Genomic DNA, 26,576 nt, shown 5'->3' with positions numbered 1-26,576 from the left:
TAATATAATCAAACGATTATGAAACAAAAGTCCTGCAGTCCTGCTGTTCTATAAATCCTGTAACGAAAATAATAAGCCAATGGTTTTAGTTTGGTTTTAGTATTTATTAATATTATTAGTTAAACAGCTGTAGTTGCCTAAATAAATAAAGTCTTCTTAAGCTAAAGAAGTAGTTGCACATAATTGAGATCGTTTCTAGGTCCAATGCTTTGCACGCCACAGCAGACAATGTATATGGTTATCCACATCTGCGGGTGGCATAGACTTGGCAGCAGCATGCGTTGGAGTGCTTGCCACACTGGTTTGGGAATGGTTTCCAGTCTCTGCGTTGTCCACATAGCGCGAGATTAACGAACGATAGCGACGTCCAAGTGTAGCTATCAAGGGCACACTAGCACTGGGTATAGTAATGATAGCTTTAATCTGCAATGTAAGACATTAAATTAATATAAATGCATGTTAATAAAATGATGATTAGTTTACCTCATTCTCATAGGGTCTGAATACGCTAATTGGACGCAATGTTTGCAGCTCGGCAACTATTAGACAGCCCCAGGTTGTGCCTATGTACAGCTCAGTGTTGTGCGCCGCCAGCGCTGAGATTTGGCATTTAATAAGATTCACATGCTCATCAATGGCAATGCTCTGCAGCGATTCAGAGCAAGGCAGCAGCTTGGAGCAGTCCAGCTTGTTTTCAATGCGCTTGGATACAGCGCCCCATTGGTACACCATGCAGCCAGGATACAGACAGCTAAAGACGTGACTTTCATTGCTGCAGAGTCGTGCCACCTTGACATCTTCAATGCGATTGGGCTCCTCGCTGTGGCACAGAGCCTGATGGCCACAAACGCCAGACTCATTAACCGGAAACACATTGATCTTGCCAGCAATCTCACCACACCAAAGCTCATACTCGCTGCAAATATAAATAATATAAATAATGGAATGATAATTATGATGATGCAACTCACCCATCCATTAGCACTGAGCAGGCTGCATGCAGCACAAACCCTGAACAGATTTCAGTCAACACAAAACTGCCTTCGGCAAAGGCACAATTGCTGGGCATTTGTGTGGCATCCACTAGGAAGACGCGTCCATTGTGCGTGCCCACAGCTACACGCGCTATGCCAGGCATATAGACCAAACTTATAACCGCCGACTTGATGGCAGGATCGAGCATATACGAGAACAAGTGCGCATAGCTAGCAGTGCTATAAGCATGCAGATTGCCCGACACATCGCCCATCCAAATAGCCTCGCCCACCAGACAACAGCACAACATGTTCACTTTGGGCAAGCGCTGCGCCGAACGAGCGCGCATTGCAGCCGAATTCTCTGGCGTCTTGGGCGCGCGCAGCTCTTGCGCTTGTGCCTGCGGCGGCGGCGCGCAGCTGATGCTGCTGCATTCCAATAAGCTGCCCGCCAGCGAGACGTCCAATATATCAATGCGCGAGCCAAATGCAGGCAGCCACAGCTCCGGACCCGCGCGATCCTCCTCCAAGCCACTGCCGGGCAGCAGTTGAAAAGCGCCGCACACAATCTTTTCGCTATGGGGCAGTGCCACTGCATCCAACAGATGTATGCACTCAGGCGCGCTATAAAACAAACAAAAATTCCAATCAAATGTAATGAGCGCAACGGAATTCACACATACCTGAGTATAGAAACAATTTGACTTGCCGAGGGGCGTCGCCGCGGCTGCTCATGCCAACAAAGCACCATCAAATCCAAGCAGCAGGTTGGAAATTGCGTTTCACGCTGTGTCAAAGCCGGGCGACTGCCCTCCAGTATGCACTCCTTGATGGACTCGTGCCCCTCGAAAGGCTGACGCAAGCTTATGTTCTCATATATGAACATGCCAAAGCTAAAGCAGTCCACCTTTTCCGTATACTCCTCCTCGCCATTGAAGCGTATTATTTCAGGCGCCATAAAGCCCTCTGTGCCGCCAAAGCCCTTGGCGCTAAGTCCTGCTGCAGTTTGACGACTAATGCCATAATCTGCAATTTTAATGTGCACCTGATTGCGTGGACTGTCCTCGCTGTGTGGCTGAGGCAGCTCCCAGACTAGCACATTCTCCGACTTTAAATCACGATAGATAATGCGACGACGATGCAGATATTCGATAGCACGCGCTGCCTGCAGCACCAGCATTTGGAATGTATGTGGACCCACGTGCGCGCCACTGCGTCTATATTGCTTGAGTAGTATGTCCAAACCACCCAGCGGCGCTAGCTCCAATACCAAGGCAAGCGGCTTAATGCAAATGCCCACCAAGGGCACAATGTTCTGATGCTTCAGCGTAAGCAGCACGGCCAGCTCCTGACGCGCTGTGCAGTAAGCTTTGCAGGAATGTTGTAGCGGATCACGATCCCATTTGCCCAAGGCTACTTTGTAGGCAAGCAAGGCACTCTGCAATAGAAAATGTTGTAAATAAGCTGGCAATTGTGTTGGTGCTCACACTCACCTCCTTGGCACGCGCACCTGGCGGCACTGGCTGCAGCATTTTCATAGCCACAGCACGAAAAGCTCTAGCCCCACGCACTTTGCAACTGGCTTTGAATACAAAACCAAATGCGCCGCGTCCCAGCAGCGAGCCCTTGATAATGCAATCCGTAGCAATTGTATATTTGTCTGGAATGTCTGCAAAGATAACATCCGGCGCCAGTTGCGCCATGGACTGCTCTAGATGCACAGGGCAACTGAGTTTGCTTTGATTGTAGACCGAGAGTATGCACTCCTCCACCATCCAGGCATAGCACACATTGGAGTTATCAGGCAGATGCGAGGCATACACCGGATGACCATCGACGGACGTATTGCGCGAAGAGAAAGCCGAGTCTGGACCCACGCCTGAGTCTGCGTCTGAGCCAGCGCCTAGAGAGTCTGCGGAGCGGCGCTCGCGACTTGCAGTAGCATGTAGATAAGCTGAGAAAACATTCAAGGCGCCATCCTCGCTACCATCAGCAGCGCCATGCAAATAGAAAGCGCCACGTTTGCCGCTGCGACTAGGACGCGCTGCTCCATTCAGACTAGGCTCACGCTCGCCAGGCTCCGCGCTCTGCAGCTGCAGCTTACGCAAGCAACGTGGACATAGCACCAAGCGTGTGATTAAGAAACGTCCCTCTGAGGTGTGCACAAAGCGAGTGCCCAGCGCTGGATACCAATCCTCCAGCAGCAGATCTATGTGATCTACAACTAATGCCAGCAATTTGGCCACTTGTGACAGCTGCGGCTGCAGCTCAGCTAGCATCTGGCGCTCACCAGCATCTAAATCCTCATAGACGCAAACATTAAGCAGTGGAAAGTATATCTCCAATATGCTAGAGCTGCTCAAGTTGACATCGCTCCAAACACCATCAAGCTTAAGCTTGAAACGATTCGTAGCCGTGCGCCAAGGCTGAGTGCGTTCCGTATTTTGGAAAGGCAGCTCCCAAATGCGAAAGATTAGTATGGGACCGTAGTAAAGCGATATGCCTGTTTGCCAAAGATTCCATTGTGTTTCCAGCTCCAGCGAGCTGCGCAAATCAAAGTCCAAGTATTTCTGCAAAGCATTCAAAACAATTCAATTAATTTCTAATGTGAGTTTATTAAAGGCGACTTACATCCTGCGCTGCCACATAGACACCTCGAATAGCCTCAATGATTTGCTCATCTGCCAGCACGCGCGTTATGAGACGCGACCAAAAGCCTGAGGGGAAGTAAGTCATCAGTAGCATGCGACGCAGACCTTGACTGCTGGCCGCAGATGAAGCGGGTGAAGTGCGTGGCGTATGCGCCTCATAGCTGAGCTTGTTAAGATTCACTTCCTGCGACACCGAGCAGCCCAGATTATGATTGCGTCCGCGCACACGTTGCAGCAACTTGACTGTGGTGCCTTCATTGTAGCTTAGCGACTCCTGCAGCGGCAGCAGCGATGGTATCAACAACGTGCGCGAATCCCAGGTCAATGCTACTTCAAACTTGTTCAGCAAGCTTACAATGTAACTGAAAATAAAAGCAAGTTAGAAAATTCCATGCATAAAGTGCCAGCTACTCACCTGCGATTGCCATTGCTCTGTGCCTGAACGCTGCGGAACAGCAGCTGCAGATCATCGAGCTTCATAAGACCCGTGGGCGCAAAGGGATTAATCTCACGCACCGTTACCACATGCGCGAGCATGTCACAAAGCCACTGTGGATCCAAGAAGTAGTAGTCACGCAATGTGGCATCATCGTAGTGCAGCAGAATGCCATTGTCATGACACCAGGTGGTGGCCTGCTGCAGCTCCGCAGCATCGCGAAAACTTTTATAGTTATGCAGACGCATTTGCTCAGTGACCTGGCAGCGATACTGCTCAGCATCCAGCACAGGATCGCGACCCGCTGCGCGCAGATTGCAGGCAATAACATTAACAATATCCTCCAGGGCAATATAGCTGGCGGGAATCTTTTGCAGCAGCAGCGGCTCCTTGGAGCCAGGCGAACGCAGCTGCATCGCAGTGTCATATATAATGTTAGCCAATAGATGAATATTATGCAAAGTGCGACAACTAATCTCAATAGAGTCGATAACGCGCGGCAGACCAATCTTCTCTGCATCTGGTATGGCTATAAACTTTTCACGTATAAGTTGCTGCAGCTGCTCCGCCTGCAGTGCGGATATGTTGTCGCCCACAGTGTCAAAGTGCGTGCCTATGATCAGCACTGGCGAGTTGGGCGCACGCGCTTGTATATTGCCCAGCCACTGCAGCAGCTCCGCCAGACCCTTGTGCCCGTCGCTTATCTTCCAGAGCACCAAATACAAACTGCGCTTGGAAAGAAAGTATTGATGTGTCGCATAATATTCGCGCTGTCCACCAAAATCCCAAGTGCGAAACACAATGGCCGGAAAGCCTGCAGCACGTTTGCGTTTCTCACAAATCCAAGTGCCTATATCCACGCCCACAGTTGATATATTCGCTGGACGCTGTGAGCGTGAGCTGCTGCGTGAGTGTCCCATGCGCTTGGCCCAGTGATTCTCGTTGGCGCGTGATCTATGCGCGCTGGCGCTGCTTGCCTGGCCGCTGCCCACGCCCTGACGCAGCAAATCCAGCAGCGTGGTCTTGCCAATGCCACAAGAGCCCACAACCATCAACTTCATGCGCGCATAGGGCTGTGCATCCTCATAAATGGACTTGAGATAACCTATTATATCCATAGTCTTGTGCTTTTTGCTTTCAATCATCGAACGCAGCGGCTCCTGCAGCAGACAGCCACGTGTATTCAGATTCCAGAGACGTGAGAGCAGTCCAAGATGCGGTGGCAAGTCTGTAATCTGTACATTGCCGCTTATATTCAGAACCGAAAGGCTGCTCAGCTCATGCAACGAGGCGGGAATTTCCTTCAGACAATTGTTGGTCATGTCCAGCATGGATAGGTTTGGAAATATTACTTTGGATTTGTTTAAGCCCACCACGCTCCAGTCGGCATCCTCGCTTTCATTGAACAGCGTTGTAGCATCATCTGTGGACAGCTGTATGCGCGTCAGCAGATTATCCGCCAAGATAAGCGTGCGCAGCGCTTCCAGGCGCAAGTGCCGTCTATGACGACAGACGCTCTTTAGCACTGAAGCGCGAAAGGAGCAGGTGCTGCCCTTGCTGCTGCTGCTTGTAGATTTGTAGGCAGGCTCTTCCATGGAATCGGCTAACTGCACATAGCTGTAGCATAGCAAATGAGGATCGGATTCGGTTATGCGCGGCAAACTTGGCCAACAGCTGATTTCGTTGTGGCTCAAATCCAGCTGCTTGAGCGTTGCAGGATAGCTGGTGACATGTCCCATGGAGCGCAGACTGTTGTAGGACATGTTTAGACGCGTCAAATGCACCGCAAGGCAAGGCAAAGCCACTGGTATGCTGGTAAACAAATTGTTTGCTATATTCAAGCTGCTCAGCTGTGAAACACCAATCGTTGCCTTATCCGCGCCTTGTTGTTGTTGTTGCTGTTCGTCCTGCTGCTGCCACTTCAACTCATTGTCTGTTATATCTAGCGCTGTGGACCATAAATTGCGATGCGTCAATGTTTGCAGGCAGACTGTATGTGGCTTGTTGTTGTTTGTTTGCTCGCAGGACTGCAACAGCTGCAGCTTGTCCAAGCTCCACTGTGAGCTGCTCGTCTGCATGGGCGGCACAGGCAGCTCGCGCAGCAAATTGAATGCGACGTTTAGCTCACGCAACTTGGGCGCACGCCACATATCAAACGGCAGCTGCTGCAGCTTGTTGTTGGATATGTCCAGCATGCTCAAGGCGGGCAGTTGGAATACTGCAGCAGGCAAGCAGGTTAGCTGATTGTCCTGTAGAAACAGTTCATCCAAGACAGGGCAATTGTAGCTCTTGCCGCCATTCAGCGGCGCTGGCAGCTCTACGATTTTGTTCTGCGCTAGGTTCAGATATCTAAAAGCAAATGGAGAGATCAGCTAATCATTCTATATGCAAATATGCAACTTACTTTAGGCTAACCAGATTGAACAGCTCCGACGGAATGTTGGTTAGCAGATTATGCGAGAAATCAATGCGTGTTACAGCAGTTAGCGCCACCTCATTTAAACGTGGATGTGCTGTCAACTTGGGATTCAACTGCAATACACCACTCACCAGCCAAGGCATGCGCACAAAGCTCAGCTGCACATTGACCGTGAGACTATGCCAATCCACAATAGTGGGCACATTGGGAAACATGGCGCTATATGCTATATTGCTAGCCGAGGGCTGAAACACATTCACTTCCAGCGGCGTGGGCAAGCCTTTCTTGTTGATCTTATAGTCCGAGTCGGGATGCACGCGTCGCGCTAGCAAGCGACTAAGCAACGCTTCATCTTCGCTGGCAATGGCAATGCTAATGGCAGTGCCATTGTCATCACGTGCATCATATTTCAGCAGCAAGTCCAACATGTGCAGCGAGCGCTGCTTGCAAGCCTCTGCAATGGGCACATTGCTTAGCCCATAAATCTCTTCGCTGCACTTGGGATCATTGTGATCCTCCACAGGCTTTGCTACAATGTTGGGATTGGCGCCATGCTGCAGCAGTGACTGCGCCACATCCAAGTGCCCGCCACGCACAGCGGCCAGCAGCGCAGTCTCACGTGCAGCGCCGCAAAGCAAATTAACATGAATGGGACAACGCATAGACTGCTGCGTTTGCTGCTCCAAGTCCTCACCCTCGCCGCTTATGTGCAACTTGGACATGATGGCTTGTATGCCAAATGATATACGCTTGCGAGTGGGCGTTATGGGCGTGCTGGCAGAGCCTGTAGCCGTCCCAGTGCTGCCTGTGCCTGTCGCAGCCGCATTGACTTCATTCAAGCTGCTTGTGCGCTGGCAGCGTATTTGCCACTTCAGCAGCACATTCAGCAGCTGACAGTTGCCCAGCAAGCTGGCTATGTAAAGACTTGTTTGTCCTGTAACATCCTGAGCATTTGCATCGAAGGGCAGCCGCCACTCCCACTGGCCGTCCTCGTCACGATATGTCTCATAGAGGTAGTCGGGATAGTTATAGTTAATTAACAGCTCCAGCAGCTTGATATGCCCATTTATGCAGGCCGCATGCAACGGCAGCCAACGCTCCACTGTTGCCTGCTGCACCAGCTCTGAGAAGCGTTCTAGCAGCAACTTGGATATGCCATAGTGACCATTGTGCACAGCTGCGTACAATGGTGAGTATTTGGTTACTGCATGTGCGCGTCCATCGGCGCCTGCATCCAGTAACCGTTGTGTAATGTTTTCAAAGCCCGACTGACTAGCACTGCAAAACAAACAGTATTACATTAAATACTCATACTCTTGTATTTTAACTTACATAAATAGCAATGTGTTGGCACCAGCTGGTGCCATATTCACAATTATCTGACGTTCTCTTCCCAGCGCTTCCAGCAGCACGCGCACAGTGCGCTCATCTCCAGCGCTGACAGCCGCTCGCAGCTCGCCATGCTTTATCAGACGCACTTCCTCGCGAGCATCTGCAAAACTTTGGGCGTTAGAAAAGTACAATTCACACTAAGAGTTTGAGTCTTATGTGTCACACCCAGTTGACGCGTGGGCTCAATGACCTCATCGACAAAGTAATCGCAAGCTTCCAAGGCTGTTTCAGTGCCAGGCTTGGGCCGCTCCACAAATTTCCAGGACATGCTTATGTAAGCCACAATTCAAACTCAAACTCAGTTCACAAATCCGTTCTATGCCATTACAGCGTACCATACACGGCGGTGTCTACAGCTCAACTGAGCTTGGAAAATCGATGCATTTGTCAAAAATCATGCCACGCTGTACGGACGAGGCCAACAGTTCATTCATTGCCGCCGACAGCACGCAGTGCGCAAGACACACAACTCGACTAGAAAACAACTGTTGCATATTGAGCCTAATAATGGGTCAGGGTACACCACTTGGACAGGGGCATGCGTTGTGCTTTTCCATGCGTATTATTATTGTTTACTTTCGTTGCATTATTGCATTCTATTTTGGTTCACATCGCCATGCACGCCACTAGTTGCATTGTACGTTTCGTCACTGCTGTGCTATTAATAGTATGTGCATTTATTATTTATTACCCCTTTGGCCTTATTACGCACTCCCTATTGACTTTTACCAAAACTGAATCTTTGGAGTTGCACCCACACACTTACCGTCGTCCGAGTCATCGTTCATTTTACCGTCAATGCGCGCACGCTGCACACATGCATATTATACACAAGAGCGAGTTTAATAAATTTGTTTACATGCTTATTGTGCAAAAATGCTTAAATTGTTTTGCCAAATTTTCACTTTGTTTACCCATAAGCCAGTATTGCCAACTATTGTGTTTTACAGTTTAATCGAGTAGTCGATAACACGCACAATACATTTGCAACAACACACTGTCATCCGCGCTGTGATTAAAATAAAAAAGACTTTCTTTCAACAAGTAAAATACAGATTTATAAAAACAATAAAAATTCCCTTTAATCAGCAAGTAAGCAAATAAACATTATAGCTACGTGAAGGAACATATCTTTAATTGATTAGTGATGTGCGTATATTTAGAAAATAGACAATTGTAAAGCTTGCAAATGCGTTTATATATCTTGCGTCCCAGAGGGGCCCTGCCTGTGTGTGCCGCGTAACTGATGTGTACCCTAACAATATATTTGGCACAGTTGTGTTGGTTTTGATCATTAAAAGTGTGCAAAAATTAATAATAGTAACGCTTTTGCGTACATATGTGAATGTGAATGTGAATGCACAGACTTGGGCTTGCTTTTGCGAAATAATTAATACAAAAAAAAACACAACTGTTGCCCTTAGCTTTATCAAGTTTGTGTTAACAGAATTTGTTTATTCTAGTTTATTTTCTGATTTCAACTTATTCATCAGCGTGACCCCTGACTCCGTCTCCACCCCCTCCCCCCTCTCGTAACACACTATGATTCATACTAAATATTAGCACAATGTTTTTATACAATTTGCACTGCACTTGGAATTAATTTAAATAACTACAGTAAAATCTAACTAAATCCGTACAGCTAGTTTTCCAATTTTAATTACAAATCATATAATTCCTAATCAGATCTAAATTTTAATACTCGTTTTAAAACTAATTGTTGTGATTTTCTTCTTTTCAAGTTGGACTTGGAGCTCCCTTGCGATGGGCGCTTATAAGCAAAAAGTGTAACAAAAGCGGAAAAAGGGAAAACTGCTATGTACAACAACAATAACATTGTGTGCTGATAACAACAAATAAGAAAATTACAGCTACATGCAACGATTAAAAAGACAACAAGAAGAAGCAGATCAAGCGCTAAGAAAACGCGTCATTTTCACAATAAACAAATTAAATTAACAATTGACTGCGACATGTGCCAAGTGCCACCGTACAGTAAATGCCAACAGCATTCGCTTAAATCATGCTACGAAAATATGCTGAGTGCTACGTACGCTATAGAATTATGGAAAGGAGATCCACCGGATATTGTGGATTTGAAGTGTCTTATACCCACGGGAGAGTTGATTCAATTATGGATGAAAGTTGGTGCCAGCATACGCGAAGTTAAGGCGGAAATAGTGCACCAATCGAAATGTGGACCCTTGGGTTATTTAATTAAGGATGCCTGTGATTATCAGGTGTACAGCATTTCCAATTATGGCATTGAGCCCTGCATAGATGAAACCAAACGCTTGAGCGAGGTGCAACCGTATTTTGGTTTACTACGTTTGGGCGAACGCTCGGATGCCAGCAGCTTGTCCAGCGACTATGAGTTGAATAAAATGGTCAACACTATTATAGGCAAATCCTTTGATCATGAGAATGCACAAGGCACGCAGGAAGTGGATGACTTTCGCCGGCGCACCACAATTATATGCGATGCGATTGAAATTGAACGCTCCAAGTATAGCTGGAAGCAGCGATTGCTCTACGAGCATCCTTTGCGCTTGGCCAATGCTGCCACCATGCCGGAGCTAATAAGACAGCGTCATCCTACATCAAATTTTCTGATTGCTGTGAAGATAGAGAATGATCAAAGCACCTTTACCTTGTCTGTGCTGGAGCATGACACACCCCTAACTTTAATTTTAAATACGCTGCAAAAGATGAGTCGTTCGCAAATGAAGATGAACGATCGTGCCAATGATTATATACTCAAAGTTAGTGGACGTGATGAGTATCTAATTGGCGATCATCCGTTAATACAGTTCCTTTATATACAAGAGACACTCTCGGATGCGGCAGTGCCCAATGTGGTGCTGCAGCTGGTCACACGTCTCGAGTCGTATATTAATCATCAAAATGAGCAAAGTCTGGGCCCTAAGCGTCTACCCAAGCCAGAGCGTGCGGTGGCCGTAGTGCGGCCGGCGGCCAAGTCCATTTGGGACTTGCCCGGGCATATGAATTTCAGTTTATTGTTGCATGGCATTAGCAATGTCAACTTTGATCGTGCGCGTGCCTTTAAAGTCGGCGTCCATGTGGCGCTCTATCATGCCGAGCATAAGCTTTGTGCTCAGCGTAGTGTGGACGCACCCAGCTCGGGCACTTCGCATGAGCTTCAATTTGAGGAACAAAGACTGGAATTTGATATAAAAATGCGCAACTTGCCGCGCATGACACGCCTCTGCATTGTTGTCTACGAGGTGACCAAGATGTCACGCTCCAAGAAATCATCGAACAACAATAGCACTCAAAAGGATGATGCCTATAATACTAATCCCTTAGCCTGGGTTAATACCGCGATCTTTGATTACAAGCATCAGCTGCGGCATGGTCATCAGTCGCTATTCACTTGGACATATGCGGATGATATACAGTCCGATGAGGTATTCCATCCGCTGGGCACCATTGAATCCAATCCGCGCAGAGACGAATGCGCCGTGGTGCATTTGACATTCCAATCTGGCGTAGGCGACAAGGACAGCAATGAATTGCTACGTTATCCCAGCGAGGAGGAGGTAATGCAGTATGCAACGGATCGTGCGCGCGCCACAAGCGAAAAGCCACCCAAGACGGAGAAAATGTTGCGCGACTTAAAAGTTGTGCTCGGCAACTATACGGGCAAGGATAAAATATATGAAATGGTTGATCAGGATCGCAATACCATTTGGGAGTTTAGGTAAGTGCCTTAAGCCTAAAGGAAACGTACCTGTCATTTAATTGATTCTTTAATTTATTTGTAGAAACGAAATAATGCGCGAATTCCCTGAAGAACTGTCCATATTATTGCACTGCGTCTACTGGAAAGAGCGCGATGATGTCGCGGACATTTGGTATCTGCTGAATCAGTGGCAACTTATCAACATTGAACGTTCGCTGGAGCTGCTAGACTATGCCTATCCCGATCCAGCTGTGCGACGTTTCTCTGTGAAATGTCTGCAAAATCTAAAGTAAGCAAATCAAGCATTATATTTAACGCTTAAAATTTATTTAAATTCAACTATTTACAGAGATGAAGAGCTCTTATTGTATCTGCTGCAATTGGTGCAGGCCATCAAGCATGAATCGTATTTGGAAAACGATTTGGTGATATTTTTGCTGGAGCGTGCATTGCGCAATCAGCGCATTGGTCATTACTTCTTTTGGCATCTGCGCTCCGAGATGCAAAGACCCAGCATGCAAATGCGATTTGGTTTACTACTGAAGGCGTATCTTAAAGGCTGCAAGCAGCATGTGACGCCACTGCGCAAACAGCTGGAGGTGCTGGAAACACTCAAGCATGGCTCGGTTATAGCAAAGAATGGCAGCAAGGAGAAGGGACGTCATGTACTGCAGGCATTTCTACGTGATCAGCATGACAAGGGTGCATTTCAAAGTATTCAATGTCCTTTGAATCCAAGTATACGTTGCAATCGTGTAACGCCTGAGAAGTGTAAAGTTATGGACAGCAAAATGAAGCCACTGTGGGTGGTGTTTGAAAATATGGATCCCACAACAACGGCTGACGTTTCGATTATATTTAAGAATGGCGATGACTTGCGTCAGGATATGCTGACGCTACAGATGCTGCGCGTTATGGATCAGCTTTGGAAACGCGAAGGGTAATGCATGCAAAGTTTATATAATATGCATATATTTATATTGTTTTATTGCAGATTGGACTTGCGTATGAATATTTACAACTGCATAAGCATGGAGCAGTGTCTGGGCATGATTGAAGTAGTCTGCGATGCAGAAACTATTGCGAATATACAAAAGGAGAGGGGCATGTTTTCAGCCACATCGCCGTTTAAGAAGGGCTCGCTCTATAGCTGGCTGAAAGAGCACAAGAATCCAGATCAACTCAATAAGGCCATTAAGGAGTTTACGCTTAGCTGTGCCGGCTACTGTGTAGCCACATATGTGCTGGGCGTAGCCGATCGTCACTCGGATAACATTATGGTGAAGCGCAATGGGCAGGTGTGTGCAAATAGCTTGTCAACAATTGTCGTTCCTATGCTTACTCTTGTAACTCCGCTATTTGCAGCTATTTCACATTGACTTTGGTCATATACTAGGACACTTTAAGGAGAAGTTTGGTGTGAAACGCGAACGTGTTCCTTTTGTTCTCACTCACGACTTTGTATATGTCATCAACAATGGCTGCAACGATCGCGAGGCTAAGGAGTTTTGCTACTTTCAGGAATTATGCGAACGCGTAAGCATAAGCAATATATATATATATATATACATATATACTTTATTATTAAATTCTTGCAGGCATTTCTGATTTTACGAAAACACGGCTGCCTTATTTTATCGCTGTTTTCAATGATGATTTCAACGGGACTGCCGGAATTATCCTCCGAAAAGGATTTAAACTATTTACGCGAGACTTTGGTATGATTTGTATTGAAACATTGTGTTTACAAAGGCAATTATTGTTTGCTCATGCTTATTACAGGTGCTGGACTATACGGAGGAGAATGCACGCAAGCATTTCAAAGGGAAATTAAACGAAGCATTATCCAACTCTTGGAAAACCTCACTCAATTGGGCTTCGCATAACTTCTCTAAAAACAACAAACAGTAAAGTTCAGACAACAACAACAACAAATTAAAACAACAATCATTTTTGCGATATGCATATTGTAAATCCACATCGAGTACACTCCTCACATGTTACTACGACAAACACCTGCTTCTGTTATATTCCCTCTTTTTGTTTTCCTTTTTTGTCCCTACGAGAACGTAGTAAAATTAATTAATTATTACTATATATAATACATAAAAAACGGAGGTTCCAAAACAATGTTGGTTTTTCATTAAATGGTTAGGCCAAAGGATAACACAACACCACACCACACACGCTTACGTATACAAATACAAAAACATGCATATATAAATATTCATAGCCATTATGTTTGTCAAGTTCATTGCTAAATTTACCTTGTACACTTTTGAACTTTAAGTTTCTTTGTTTGCCGATTTGTAAAAATGATTTTGTGTTCAGATATACTCTTGTTGTTTTCATTTTTCTTTTCTATACAAGCACGCATACACACACACACACACACACACACTCAAAATAGAGTCCCTACTTAAATTGTAATCAATGTATCCTATTAATAATAATTTTTGATTTAGCAAGTAAAATACATTTTTGTATAATGATAAGTTAGTTGCCTATTATGTTTACGGTTTATAAATTAACACGATTTATTTTGCGATCACTTGTTGTTTTATTAAGCAACAACAAAAACACAAAAACAAAGCAAGCAAACAAAACGTATTTTTTTTCTTTGAGTTAACTGGTTTTTTGTAATATGTCAAAATATTAATAGCATAAATGGCTAGCTGATAAAAAGAAATTACATAGATATGTATATTTGCATATATACATATTCATGACAAACAATTAAAATGTAATTATAATACACTATTGCCGGGAAATCCATATATATATAAATATATACACATATAAGAGATGTATGTTATCCTCGACACGAAGCGTGCAAAAGAATATTAACAATAAAAAACAATAAATAAACAAATGTGCTTCTGCGATAGACTGTATTCAACACTTACACATTTTGGATTGCTTTTATTAAAGTTCGTATAATTAGTGTACGAATGATCGTAACAAATTTAGTATATTTTTTTATTTATTAAGATGAGCTTAGACAAAACTAGGCCAAATAAAATTTGAAGAATTATTATTCAACTTATGTCAACTTAAGGATTGTTTGATGACTGGCTACTCAATGAGCAACAGGTGGATTCCTATGCCGTGCTTATTGTGTACATCAACAACCAATTGTTCAATTTGAATTGGGTGATACTGATAGGATGATAGGTAAGTATGGTGGATGGACAGGGTAAGGTAAGTATTTTCTCATTGGCAAATAGCTGCGAATGCCCGCTCTCCAACTTGGAAAGAAGAAAATCGTTTACATCAATTAAAAAATTTTTTACATCATACCACGTTGCGGTTTTTTTCCAAAGCCTTGGGAAGCTTTGAAAAAGTCTGAAACTCACCGGTTTTTTGGCCAACATAATCGAAAATCTTCAGACTTTTCCCACGTTTTGAATCCAGTTTTTTTAAATTCTAATGCATCTCAAGAGTCCCTAAACAAGGCAGCAATGAAACCTCCCGCAATCGCATGGCAATTTCCCGGCTTGAGGTTTACGGGCTTATTCAAAATTGCGATATTTTTCATAAAATGTCCTTTTTGTTAAACTATTTTGTTCATTACTTCGCCAATAAATTATTAAATCATAAATTTTTATAATCATTTGAGTTGTGTTTTTTCCAACGCCACATAATTGACGTAACAAGGCGCATTTTGGAATCGGATTTTTTTTTTTTTTTAAAGCCGAGTTTTAAGCTTGCAAAAGTTGAAATTTAAAAACAAAAGTTACTCCTTCAAGCATTGGTTTGTTGCCCTAAAACCTATGTCCAAAACATTTTTTTTATTTATCCGAAAAACCAAAATGAAATGGCGTCTTCTATATTCTTTAATCAACTTTCTAACTTTTGAGAGGCCCTATAATCTCAACCAAAAAAACTCCGCCCAGAAGTGTTTTCCAGGCCTTATTTTTTAACTCTGAGATACTTTAAATAACCATAATTCCTTTGTGTTGGGTTCGATAAAAAAATTTCCCCATTTGTTTAAGACTCGTGGGAGGATGGCATCTGCAAATAAAATTTGGGATCAAATAACAACACCATAAAAACGCTATAAAATATTTTTTTAAAGTTTCACTACCATTTTAAATATGAATTTTTAAAGCTTTTTTCACTGCACTTACTTTGTAATAATTGGCGTTTTTTTGTTTTTGTTTTTTAAATTCATTTTTACAAGAGTTTGAAAATTGCCCGACTTCATAATTGGTTTAATTGTCCAATTTTTTAAAAAGGCCTCCAAGAGTAACCAATTTAGAACCTCCAAATTGTTTCAATTTTAGTTTTAACAGATTTTTTTATTGACCATCAATAATTCTTTTTTTTCCATCTAAATATATTTTTAATTTTTGTTTGTCAAAACTATTTTTTTGGGTTGCTGTTTTTTTTAATTTTTTACACTCGGTCCTCTTCTTTCGCAACGAATTTGTAACGAAAGTAAATTTTTTTTGTATATATATACATATAATATAATATATATATATATTTATATATATATATCCGATTTTTAAATATAAATATATATTCAGTTTTAATAGTGTTTGAAACCTTTTTTTACAGCGTTGTTTTGTTTTTTTTTTTTGTGTAAGTTATAAACAAATATAAAAAATATTAGAGACTTAGCTAATAATCTTCATTTAAAAAAATGTAATCTGGAAATTGTGAAATATTTAGTGTTATGGAATTGTTCTGATATTGTTTGTATATCTGTTTTGATTTGATTATTGTGTATACATGTTAGTATATCAAATGAGCAGCTTGTAAAAAAATACGTTGTTTTTTTCATTATAAACTATGGTTTAGTGATTACGCTTTTAATGTTTTGTTGTTACATTGTTTTTGTCAGTGTAAAAATACTGTATTTACAAAAATTACAGCTATATTTCTTCTTTATTTTTTACTTATAGCATAAGATATAAATAGTCATTTGCATTATATTATAAATAATTTAGAAAATATGAGAAATATTTTTGTCTTTTGTTTTTTACTTTTAGGAATATACTCTGTATGCATTTATTATTCATTATTTGTATTAGTTGCAGTTAACAGTTGTACGAAATATATAGGTTTTCATCTTTGTTGTAAATATTTTCTTTCTGTATATGTTTTTTGTACATTTCTCTTTGCAATCATAGTTTGATGAAGTGACTGACTTTTGTATTAAGTAAAACCATACTGGGCGTTATAACAATATATCAATTGGTGAGTGCAAGTTAAGTCAAAAAAATTAGATTTAGCTTGAAGACAACAATTAAATGGACATAGTATCCATACATACAAATAACTACTTTGTATTTAATGAAAAAAGTTGAAGACGTGTTAAGTGTTCAACCTTTGTCATTTTCACATGCATTTCAAATAATCTTCGTTAGATATGATCATTTAAAATATATAAACTTTTATGTATGGCTAACTACTCAATACAAAAATTAGTCGTTCAATTAAATTTTTAGCAGCTTATGCAACTGCATTTGGACCTCTATGTGTAGTAACTGCGAATGTATCAATTTGTAACTAGTATTTGTCTTGTAAGTAGTTATATCTCTCCTTTTTATATTGTTTAAATTCCTAGGTTTTTATATTCATGTTGAAAGGCACGCGCATTCTATAAAAAATCAAATTTACTTTGTATATATTTTCGTTTTTCTTTAAAAAAAAAAGAAAGAGTTGTGTGTAAGTTCAGTCTGTTTTCAGGAAATTGAATTTTAAAAAATTCCTAAAGCCAACTTGTGTGCAATACACAAATGAATATTTATTGTTATTAAAATAACAATAAGTACTAGGCGCGTATTTAAAGTTGACTCAATATATAAAATATTTTCGTTGAGATTCTTTAGGACGTGCAATTCTATGTGTGTGTGTGTGTGTGTGTGTGTATGTGAAAATGTAAAATACAAATTTGCAGGCCGAAAAAAAACAGTAACACGATTAAGCGAACCGAACAGTTTTGGCAACTGCTTTATAAACACTTTAAGCAGCATGCTAGATAATTAGTTAGTCCGATTTATGGGCCTTACAAAATTAGCAAACCTAAATTAGCTTAATTTCCAAAACAATGCGTTTACAATTAAAATAACAGCTAACTTATGTTATAATTTATGTAGTTTATGAATGTCCTCTTAAGCGCTATTAGTGCAAGCATGTAACTAAAATCGAAGATTTATCCAACTTAAGGGATGTGGAACGCAATTTGTCTCAGTGCTTTGATAGATTCAGTGGTAAGTCTGCAAAATAATAAGAGTTGTATTAAAATGTTTCCTTATGAGAGCAACTGTAATCAATATTAGCTTAAGAATTATTAGTATTGTTGTTGCAATGATGATCTAAATGCTGCGGTTACCTGAACTTGGTTCATTCCTTAGACTACTATTTTGAAACATTGCGGATTGTACTGAGTTGCCAACATTGCCAGCGTTGGAGCTGACCGGGGAATTGGAGACGGTGGTGGTGGTGGTGTTGTTGTTGGTGCTGCGTTGACTGGACGCTGCATACATTTGGTCAGTACAAGAATCAGTCAGTTTTGGCGTATGCGCTCGATGCTCGGCCAAGTGTGTGGGTGGCGGCAGCAGCGCATGCGATTGCGCCAAATGCGTTTGTGCCGCCGTCGCTGCGGGTTGTCCAAATGCAGAAGCAGCCGCTGCTGCGGCAGCCACAGCTGCGGCACTCATGCCATTGTAACCAAATGGATGATATGGTGATTGGGGTGAAAGTCTTGCTGCAGCCGCTGCTGCTGCTGCGGCGGCGGCGGCGCTTGATTGCGTATGAGCATGTGGATGCGTTGGATGTCTTGGTGGTGGTGGCGGTGGCAACAATGACGCTGCACCCGTTGGATAATGATGCAACCAGTGCATGGCGCTCAATGGCGATATGTATGGATGATAAACAGTGGGTGTAACTACCGTTGGAATGTATGCAGCAGCAGCTGCTGCCGCGACAGCAGCCGCACTGCTTGTTGTGGGCGTGGCAACGGCCGTAGCACAAGCATGTGGACTTGCCGCATTGCTGCCACTGCTGCCGTTCAACTGCGCCGCCACCGTTGGATACATGTAATAGGCCAAAGGTGCATTTGCTGCTGCAGCGGCAGCAACTGCAGCTGCCGCAGCTGCAGCCGCATTGGGTGAACTACGCTGCAGTTGCAAGTGTCGTCGCTCCGGCGATGCAGTGCTGCTGCGTTCACCGCCGACTGGTGAGGAGCAGTTCGTGTTGGTTGTATTGCTGCTGCTGCTGTTGCTGGTGGTGGGTGAGGCGAACTCACGTCGTATGGAGGCAGTCTTCTTGGGCACCGTGCGATGTGGCGTTAAGGCGCTTGGTTCGCGCGGCGAGGCGCTGGCTGAGCGTGGCGGTGATAACAAGTCACGTTGTGGAATGTGTGGCGAGTACGGCGCGTAAAAGGAATGATGTTGCAACTGGAGCGCCTGCGCTTGAGCAAGCTTGTAGCTATCAGCTGCTGCTGCTGCTGGTGGCGTGCGTCTGGCAAAGTCCAGTGGCAAGGGCGAGCCCGTGCTAGCATAGGGCGGTGAACGTTGCTTTTTGCTAGCTGAATGTGAGGGCGACTTGCCACCATTGCTGTTGCTGCTCTCCGGCGACTTGGGTGAGCTCAACAGAGCGCGCGTATAGTTTGCTGCATGTGCATACAATGCTTGATGCTGCTGCGAGTGATGCACATTGCTGATGATGGCTGCTGTTGCGGGTTGCTCATTCATTTTCTTAGTAGAAGAGTTGCCACAGCTTGAGCTGCTGTTGCCACCAAGCAGTGAGTGTATACTATAGCTGCTGTTCAGTCGTGTTGGTTGCTGCGTTGCCGCTGCTGCTGTTGTTGTTGCTGTTGATGTTGGCGTAAGCGTTCCTGTTGCAATTGCTTTGGCTTGTGGCGGCGCCAGATTAATGGGCGCTGTTCTGCTGCCCAAGCAGCTATTGCTGCTTGTTGTTGGCGTGCTGCCGCTCTTAGCGCGACTGCGCTTACCGCCCACAGCGGCATTTGCAGCTCCACCTGCTGCTTGGCTGCTGCTGCTGTTATCCTCCAGAGACACTTTTTCGAATTCACGCAAAATGCGCTTGCGCGGCGAAACATGCTGATGATGATAGTCAACCAGGCGGCTGGCTGCTGCAGTAGACGCTGGCGGCGACACCTAAAAAGCCAAAACACAAATTTCAAACACATTACATTAATTACTTGATCATTTACTCACCTTGTGTGCCAAGTTGTGACTTAGACTGCCGCTGGCAACGCCAACATTGCCATTGCCAATTGCTGTTGCCAGCGTTGCTGCTGCTGCTGTCTTGGACAATTGCTCCAGTCGCGCTGGCACGCCATCAATCAATTTCTGTATGATGCTATTGAGCTTGGCTCGGGTTTTCTGCTTTTTAAGTCTTATGTCTGTCATTGTTGTCTTTTCTTTCAGCTCGCTGTCAGCCGTCGTCTCACACTTTCTGTCGCCGTTTACTTCAGTCACATTGCCGTTTAGCAAGTTGCTGCTGGCTGCTGTTGCTGTCGCTGTCGTTGCTTGCTCATCCACTGTCACCGACATGGCATCTTCATCCTCGCTTGTGTTCATTTTCTCTACAGTCGTTGCATCCGCCTCCGCCTCTGATGCAGCAGCAGCAGTTTTATTATTAGACTCTGCGCTGTCCAACTTATTGTCATCAGCCGTTGCCGTTAGCTCTTTGCTTGCTTCCGTTTTAAGCTCTGGCTCCGACTCCGACACTGGCTCCTGCTCCTTCTCAGACTGTTGTTTATCTTCCTCCATTGCTTTGGCATCAATTTCTGTCGCTTTAAGTGTCTCATCCGCATTCTCCTTCAACGGTATGCGCTCAAAAATTGTCTGCTGTTGCTGCTCTTCGCTAGCAAGGCTATTGGGCTCATAGGGGCGACGTCGCTTGCGTAGCGCCGCTTGTCTTGCACTTTGGTTGAGCACACTGTGCCTGGGACGCTGATAGTAAAGTGAAAGCTCTTTAGAAATGTTACGTCGTGGTCGCGTCTGTTTCCAGGGCTGATCACGTTGCCAAGGCGATGATTGTATGGAACTGTTGTCATCCGAAACTATAAGGAAACTCAACATTAGCATAAAGAGAGGAAGCTTAAGTGCAGCGACAACTTACAGCTCAATGATGTGGAGTTTTCGTTCTTTGGATACGTTGTGGTCACGGCCGACGTAGGTGTTACTGTGGCTGAGGTGGCCGCCGAGGGCGCGCGAAACGCTTTACGCGGCACAGAGACCCAACCGCCCTTATCACCATCCTTGGCGCGTGCCAATTCCAATATGAATTTACCATCTGCAATGTTAATTGTATTAGAAAAATTGTGCTGTGTTTGGATTAGGAGCATTAACAGACCTTTAAAAAACTGCAATCGACCGCCCAAGCCGCCCAAGTTATTGTTGCTTTGCGTTGATATTGGATGCCTGCCCATATCAAAGCTGCCGCTGCCGCCAATTCCATTGCCACTACTGGGAAATTTGCTGCTCTTGGCAACACTTGGCCCATTTAAAGCACTATAGTCCAGCACGCTGGCCATGACATCCAGATTAGGCTTTGGCGCTGCTGCTGCTGCTGCTCCAATGGCTGCCGTCGCCATTGCAATACTTTGGGAGCTACTGCTGCTGCTGCTGCTATTAACTTTAGTTGCTGTTTGGCTGGGCGTGCTGCCATTGGATGTCGTTGTCAATGCTAAAGGCAATGTTGTTGTTGTTGTATTGGCTGTTGATGTATTGGCTGCTGCCGGCAGTTGAAATGTTGCTGTTAATAAACTGGCAGCGGCCGCTGCTGCTGCTGCTGCTGCTGCTACAGCTGTTGTTGTTGTGCCATTTATGCCATTTTTTAATAAAAATTTAGCAGCAGCTTCTGCAATGAGACGCTCGTTGTTGTGACTGCTGTTGTTATTATTATTATTGATGTTGTTGCTGCTGCTGTGACTGGAATTGGCAATGGTGCTAGTGGAACTGTTGCTGCTGCTGCTGTTAACGTTGCTGTTGCTCTTATTGCCGTTGCCGTTGCGCTCATCGGTCATTTTTGCAGCCGTGCCAGCAATAACTGCAACATTTTTACGCCGCACATTAGTTTTACTTATTTTGTTTTATTTATTTTTACAGCTCTCAATGCTCTTTTCCTGCTTTTTATAACATTTTTCTTTTAGTGTTGTTTTTCTTTTCAACTTGCATTCACGCACACACACAAACACATGCAGGCTCACGTACACAACTGCTACGCGTCGTATTTAGCTACTTTAGTAAACAGTTAATAAATTTATTTAGATTAATTTAAAATCTGTTTAACAATATACATGTTAGAAAATGTTGTTTTCTTTGCTATGCTTGTATTCTATGCGTTTCGATTTTGTTTTTATATTTTATGCTCCATCTTTTTACTCCCCACTCTTTTACACATACAACACACACACACACACACTTATGCAAACGCATACCATGAAACACTTTCCACGTTAACTCAAGACTCGCTACTTCAATCTTATTCGCCTCTCTCTCTCTCTAATGCTCTCTTGCTCTCTCTGAGCGAGTATCCGGCGCTCACACCCAAAGAACATTGCTGCGTGCTCCACCAACTGCCATTTTGTTTAATTTTTAATTTTAGCGTACGACTTGAATTTACATGCATGCTTGCTTTGCTTTTATGTGCAACAATCAATGTGTCCTAGGTTATGAGCACACTCGTTCTTAATTACGGCCACAACAATAAGCAATTTAGTTAATATCTGTAGTAACTGGCAAGTAGCAAGCCGGCAATATTAATGCACAATTATTTGTTAAACATTTACGAATAATCAGAAATATGGTTATCAATACGTCTCATTGGACTTCGGACATACATAAATACATGTATACATATGTATTGTATGTATGTATGCATGTATTTACACACAACATATGAATAGGCTATTGTAATTGTATGTGTTCTGTCTAAATTAATTGTTAGACTCACTTACATTAATTAAACGAACTAATAAATTTTTGACTGTTGCACATTATATTATTGCGCGCACAAAACAACATTGTAGTTATTGTTGTTGTAAATTCCTTGCGCACTGCGCGGCCGTTAATTGCGGCACAAACCGACGGCGTCGCGTAACAAAATATGCCAGCTCGGCATCGTATTGGGGGAGCGTCTGCTATCATTTGTTGTAACTGATTTATTTAATTCTTAGCAAAACTTTTCTTTCTTTATTTCCACTGCTCTTTGCACATAACTGCAATTCAAGTTGCTGTTTATATTTTTCAACTCGCCACTTTACATACTATATTTTTTACACACACACACTAACAATTGGCCACCATTCGTGCACAAAGAGGAGAGATAAAATAATAGAAAAAACGTTCTCCAATTACCATTTGTTTTTTTACATTTTAACACAAAACACGCGCACGAAATTAGTTAAAGTGTAAAGAAAAACTTAGTGGTAACTTTTTTAGGTACTTTGCAACTATTTTTAACCAATAAATTACTAAAATAAATACGTTAAAACATAATTTTAAGGAATTATCAACGAAAACTGCTGATAGTGTGACCGTGTTGTTGTTAAAGCAAATCGCGCAATTTTCTTCATTAATAAAGTGCGGCCGATAACAGCTCGATAAGGGCTCGTCGCGATGAGCTCTTAAATCTCTACTCGTTATCGATGTCTAAAAAATAGTGTCCACACATTTGAAACACACGTTAAATATTTAAATAGAATTTTTTCACATTTATTGAATTGTAAAACATTGAGCATTAGAGATTTTTAAAATTATTTATGTTATCTATATGTATTATCCGTGAAATTCCTTTATTACTGATTAATACTGTATGTATTGTTTAGTGTAGTATTAGATTATTTGTAAATAATTAGTGCGAAATCATATATGTAATGCTGGCCTAGCGTACAAATGTCTGTATGTAGGTGTTTTTAGTCAAATTACAACCCTTGCTGTAGCTTAAAAGCTATTACAACTTTGCTTATTCTTGCAAATTTCTATTATAAATCTTAAAATAATATTGTAATGTCGTTTCTTGAATGTAATATGTATGTATGTTAGTATGCATATTTTACCATTTATGTATTTTATATATAATTAAGTTGATTAATGCTATGCGCTTTTGATATGAGTGAAAATTTTTCAAATTGCACAAAAGTTACACAAGTTAATAATAATTTTAGACACCTTGTAATATTGCACAAGAGATACACAATAATGAGCATAAAAATAAAACAATTAAATTTAGATGTTTTTAAACATAATGCAAATATCACAGACTTTTTCGCCAATTAAATCAATACGTTTCGTTAATTTTGTTAATGCCAAAGCAACAAAAAGAGAGAAAAATTGCATAAATAGAATAAATATAGCTAATCAAAATTTTAAATATACATAAGTAATGCTTAAATCTAATGGTAACAATGAAAACAAACTTAAAGTGGCAAGTACGATATGCCAGATTAAGTTAATGCCATTGATTAGATCAGTCAAACATTAAAAGAAAAATCAAGTCTTTTGTTGAAAATGTTGCACATAACTTAACAAAAAGCCATGAGCCAAGCCTACGAAGTTTTATAACTATATTAGAATACTGTAATTGTTAAATAGCTTGCCATAATTGGTGGTTGGAATTCTTTTGGATTTTGGGTTTACCTAATGCAACTGGCCCGATTGTAGACCAAGTGCACTGAGACCCATGCCCGGTGGGATGCCAACACCAACGCCAGCATTGACACTGCCCTCACTTTCGCTTTTCCAGGATGCAACGGGTATATGGGGAGCTGGCAAGCAATTGCGCAAGGTTTGCACAATTTGTATGGTGTCCATTAGCGCTAATTAATAAAACATTAATTTGTGAAAACAAATTGTTACATTTACTCACTTTTTTGCAGGCTCTCGCTTTGCTTGCCATAGGGTTTGCACATGCTGGGCCTTATATATGTTTTCATGCGCGACATATTACGCATGAGCTCCGAGAAGATGCGCACAATCTTATCCTGACCCACGCCCATCTGATCATTGCGATTGGCCGCCTCATGGCTGGCCCAGGCGCCATTGTGCAGCGCCAGAAGATCTTTATTTGATTCAATGGAGTCCAAGTTTGTGCGCAGCGACTCTGATATATTCTTATCCAGCGAGGAATGCGAAGATGTTGAAGATGGTGACTGCGAGGGCGGCGGCAATGCATGATGAGCATGATGTAGCTGTGTGTTTACATTGGAGCTAAGCGCTGTTGCTGTCGCATTGTTGGAGAGCGATGCTGACTGTTGTTGATTGGCGGCAACAGCGGCGGCTACTGATTGAGATTGCATCATGCCCTGAATTTGCAAATTGGCTGCTGCGGCAGCAACAGCCATGGGATCAAAGTGCTTGGGATCCAACTGGGCAAACACGCGTTGCTTCTCCAAAGCGCTCAGAGTGCTAAGCTTCTCCAGACTTTGCTGAGCGAGTACACGATTTTGTTGTTGTATCAAAGCAGCAGTTAGTTGCTGCTGATGCTTCGCCTGCGCCTGCGCTTGAGCTTGCTGTTGTTGTTGCTGCTGCTGCTGCTGTTGTTGCTGCTGCTGATGCTGTTGTTGTTGTTGCTGATGATGCGCAGCTACTGCGCTGATTTGTGATAATTGTGATTGAATGCTATTTTGTTGCTGCTTTGTCAAGTGTTGCAGCTGCGGTGGCACTTTGCTGGCGCTCGACTTGGACAAATCAATCTCCACAGCGGACCCATTGTTGCCGCCACTGTTTCCAGCGCTAGTAGCTGTCGCCACCGCTGTGGCGCTGCCTGCAGCAGCACTAGGTGGCAAATGTGATAAGCGCTGCAAGAAATCTGGCGTATTGACTCCCGGATATTGCTGCTCCATAAATGGCATTGGCGATATGCCCATATGATTCTTGTAATAACGACAGGCCGGACTGGGACACGACTGCACCACTTCAATAATAAACTCCTTTTCCATGCCAAACTGCTCACGCCCAATAGTATAGGATTCAATGACAGCACGCACTGTGGCATCAACGCTCAAGTGCAAGCCATGCGGTCCAGACATATGCTTCAGCATTACAGCATTGGCAAAGTGCTCGAAGGGCAGCACAATCTTGCCATTCTCACGCAGTATAAGCCTGCCCTGTGAGTCCAGCGTTAAGCGATTGGCCAGCACTCTGTGCAAATAAAAATGTAATTACTAAACAGCTTAATAATTTATTCCCTTTACTTACTGCAAGTAGGCAGCGCTAGGCAGCATGGCATTGTCCTTCAGATCGCTGAAGCATTGCAGCAGTTCTGCGCTAGGATTCCAGCCTTTGTTTTGCAAATACAGCTGCAGCAGCATATACAGCTTCTCGGTCACATAGCCAACGCCTGGGTTTGGTGATTGTGGCAACAACTCGTTATGCGAGGGCACGCCCATGGCGCTAGAGACGCTGGTGCTGTTAGTACCAACACCGCCAACAGCCACACCCGCTCCAACGGGTCCTTTGGTTAATGCCGCCTTCATAGTTTCCGATAAATCCAATTTGTAGTTGTCTGGATAGTAATGCTTCACGTGTTCCTAGTGTCAACATTAATAAATTACCATTTGTTGCAGCAGACAGACGTATACATGCACAGCGACACCTACACACGCCCACCACCCCAACTGACCTCCGCTCACACACACACATACACAAGTGTAAACTTACCAAATTGTTCATTTTTGGCACAAAAGCTGCTGCAGCGGCATCCTCAACTATTTGAATTGGCGCCACCAATGCATACTTTAATCCAACCACTTATTTAAGCTAATTTAATTAAAATTGCGTTAAAAATTTATAAGCAGAAAACTGAAAATTTGCTTCTGTCTGGCTCCAAGTCTATTTCTGTTGTCCTGTGCTTATGCCCCCGCCCCCGCCCTTTTTTGAGCGCTTAAGGTGTTGCCAGATTAGCTTATTTCAGTCTAGCTATAGCATATTTGAATATGCAAAAGCTTATAGCTAAAAATGGAGCAAATTTTAAAGCTCATATACCAAGCGCTGGCAATAAATGTGTTTGTGAATTC

General features: G+C 43.2%; 4 protein-coding genes across 7 annotated transcripts; 1 reads left to right on the top strand and 3 right to left on the bottom strand.

The window, feature by feature from the left end:
* Positions 1–98: 98 nt before the first annotated feature.
* Positions 99–8,715, bottom strand: LOC108604067 (leucine-rich repeat serine/threonine-protein kinase 1). The gene is made up of 10 exons (XM_017993331.1): positions 8,639–8,715; positions 7,813–7,972; positions 6,466–7,758; positions 4,041–6,410; positions 3,606–3,987; positions 2,468–3,544; positions 1,658–2,412; positions 972–1,598; positions 484–916; positions 99–423 (listed from the first exon to the last, which is right to left on the bottom strand). Exons 1-10 carry the CDS (start codon positions 8,658–8,660, stop codon positions 196–198), a joined length of 7,347 nt encoding a protein of 2,448 aa, XP_017848820.1. The 5' UTR covers positions 8,661–8,715; the 3' UTR covers positions 99–195.
* A 187-nt stretch (positions 8,716–8,902) lies between these two features.
* On the top strand, positions 8,903–13,627 carry LOC108604635 (phosphatidylinositol 4,5-bisphosphate 3-kinase catalytic subunit delta isoform). The gene is made up of 8 exons (XM_017994184.2): positions 8,903–8,964; positions 9,615–11,593; positions 11,658–11,864; positions 11,925–12,515; positions 12,570–12,873; positions 12,941–13,111; positions 13,174–13,293; positions 13,358–13,627. Exons 2-8 carry the CDS (start codon positions 9,846–9,848, stop codon positions 13,484–13,486), a joined length of 3,270 nt encoding a protein of 1,089 aa, XP_017849673.1. The 5' UTR covers positions 8,903–8,964; positions 9,615–9,845; the 3' UTR covers positions 13,487–13,627.
* Positions 13,628–16,555: 2,928 nt separating this feature from the next.
* Positions 16,556–23,013, bottom strand: LOC108603833 (protein hairless). Of its 4 annotated transcripts, none has more exons than XM_017992972.1 (6): positions 22,918–23,013; positions 20,912–21,607; positions 20,678–20,851; positions 19,768–20,618; positions 17,919–19,707; positions 16,556–17,802 (listed from the first exon to the last, which is right to left on the bottom strand). In XM_017992972.1, exons 2-6 carry the CDS (start codon positions 21,582–21,584, stop codon positions 17,774–17,776), a joined length of 3,516 nt encoding a protein of 1,171 aa, XP_017848461.1. In that variant the 5' UTR covers positions 21,585–21,607; positions 22,918–23,013; the 3' UTR covers positions 16,556–17,773. The 4 variants fall into 4 exon arrangements, with proteins under 4 accessions (XP_017848461.1, XP_017848463.1, XP_017848465.1 ...); XM_017992974.1 differs by having other exon boundaries at positions 20,912–21,683; positions 22,918–22,993; XM_017992976.1 differs by lacking the exon at positions 22,918–23,013 and adding an exon at positions 22,518–22,534.
* Positions 23,014–23,957: 944 nt separating this feature from the next.
* Positions 23,958–26,232, bottom strand: LOC108603834 (mastermind-like protein 2). Its single transcript, XM_017992977.1, has 4 exons — positions 26,221–26,232; positions 25,759–26,090; positions 24,428–25,701; positions 23,958–24,377 (listed from the first exon to the last, which is right to left on the bottom strand). The coding sequence occupies exons 1-4, from the start codon at positions 26,230–26,232 to the stop codon at positions 24,199–24,201; spliced, it is 1,797 nt and encodes a 598-aa protein (XP_017848466.1). The 3' UTR covers positions 23,958–24,198.
* Positions 26,233–26,576: the final 344 nt, after the last annotated feature.

Source organism: Drosophila busckii, chromosome 3R (genome assembly GCF_011750605.1).
Source record: "Drosophila busckii strain San Diego stock center, stock number 13000-0081.31 chromosome 3R, ASM1175060v1, whole genome shotgun sequence".
Lineage (NCBI taxonomy): Eukaryota > Metazoa > Arthropoda > Insecta > Diptera > Drosophilidae > Drosophila > Drosophila busckii.
This window is presented reverse-complemented; position numbering and strand designations above follow the sequence as displayed.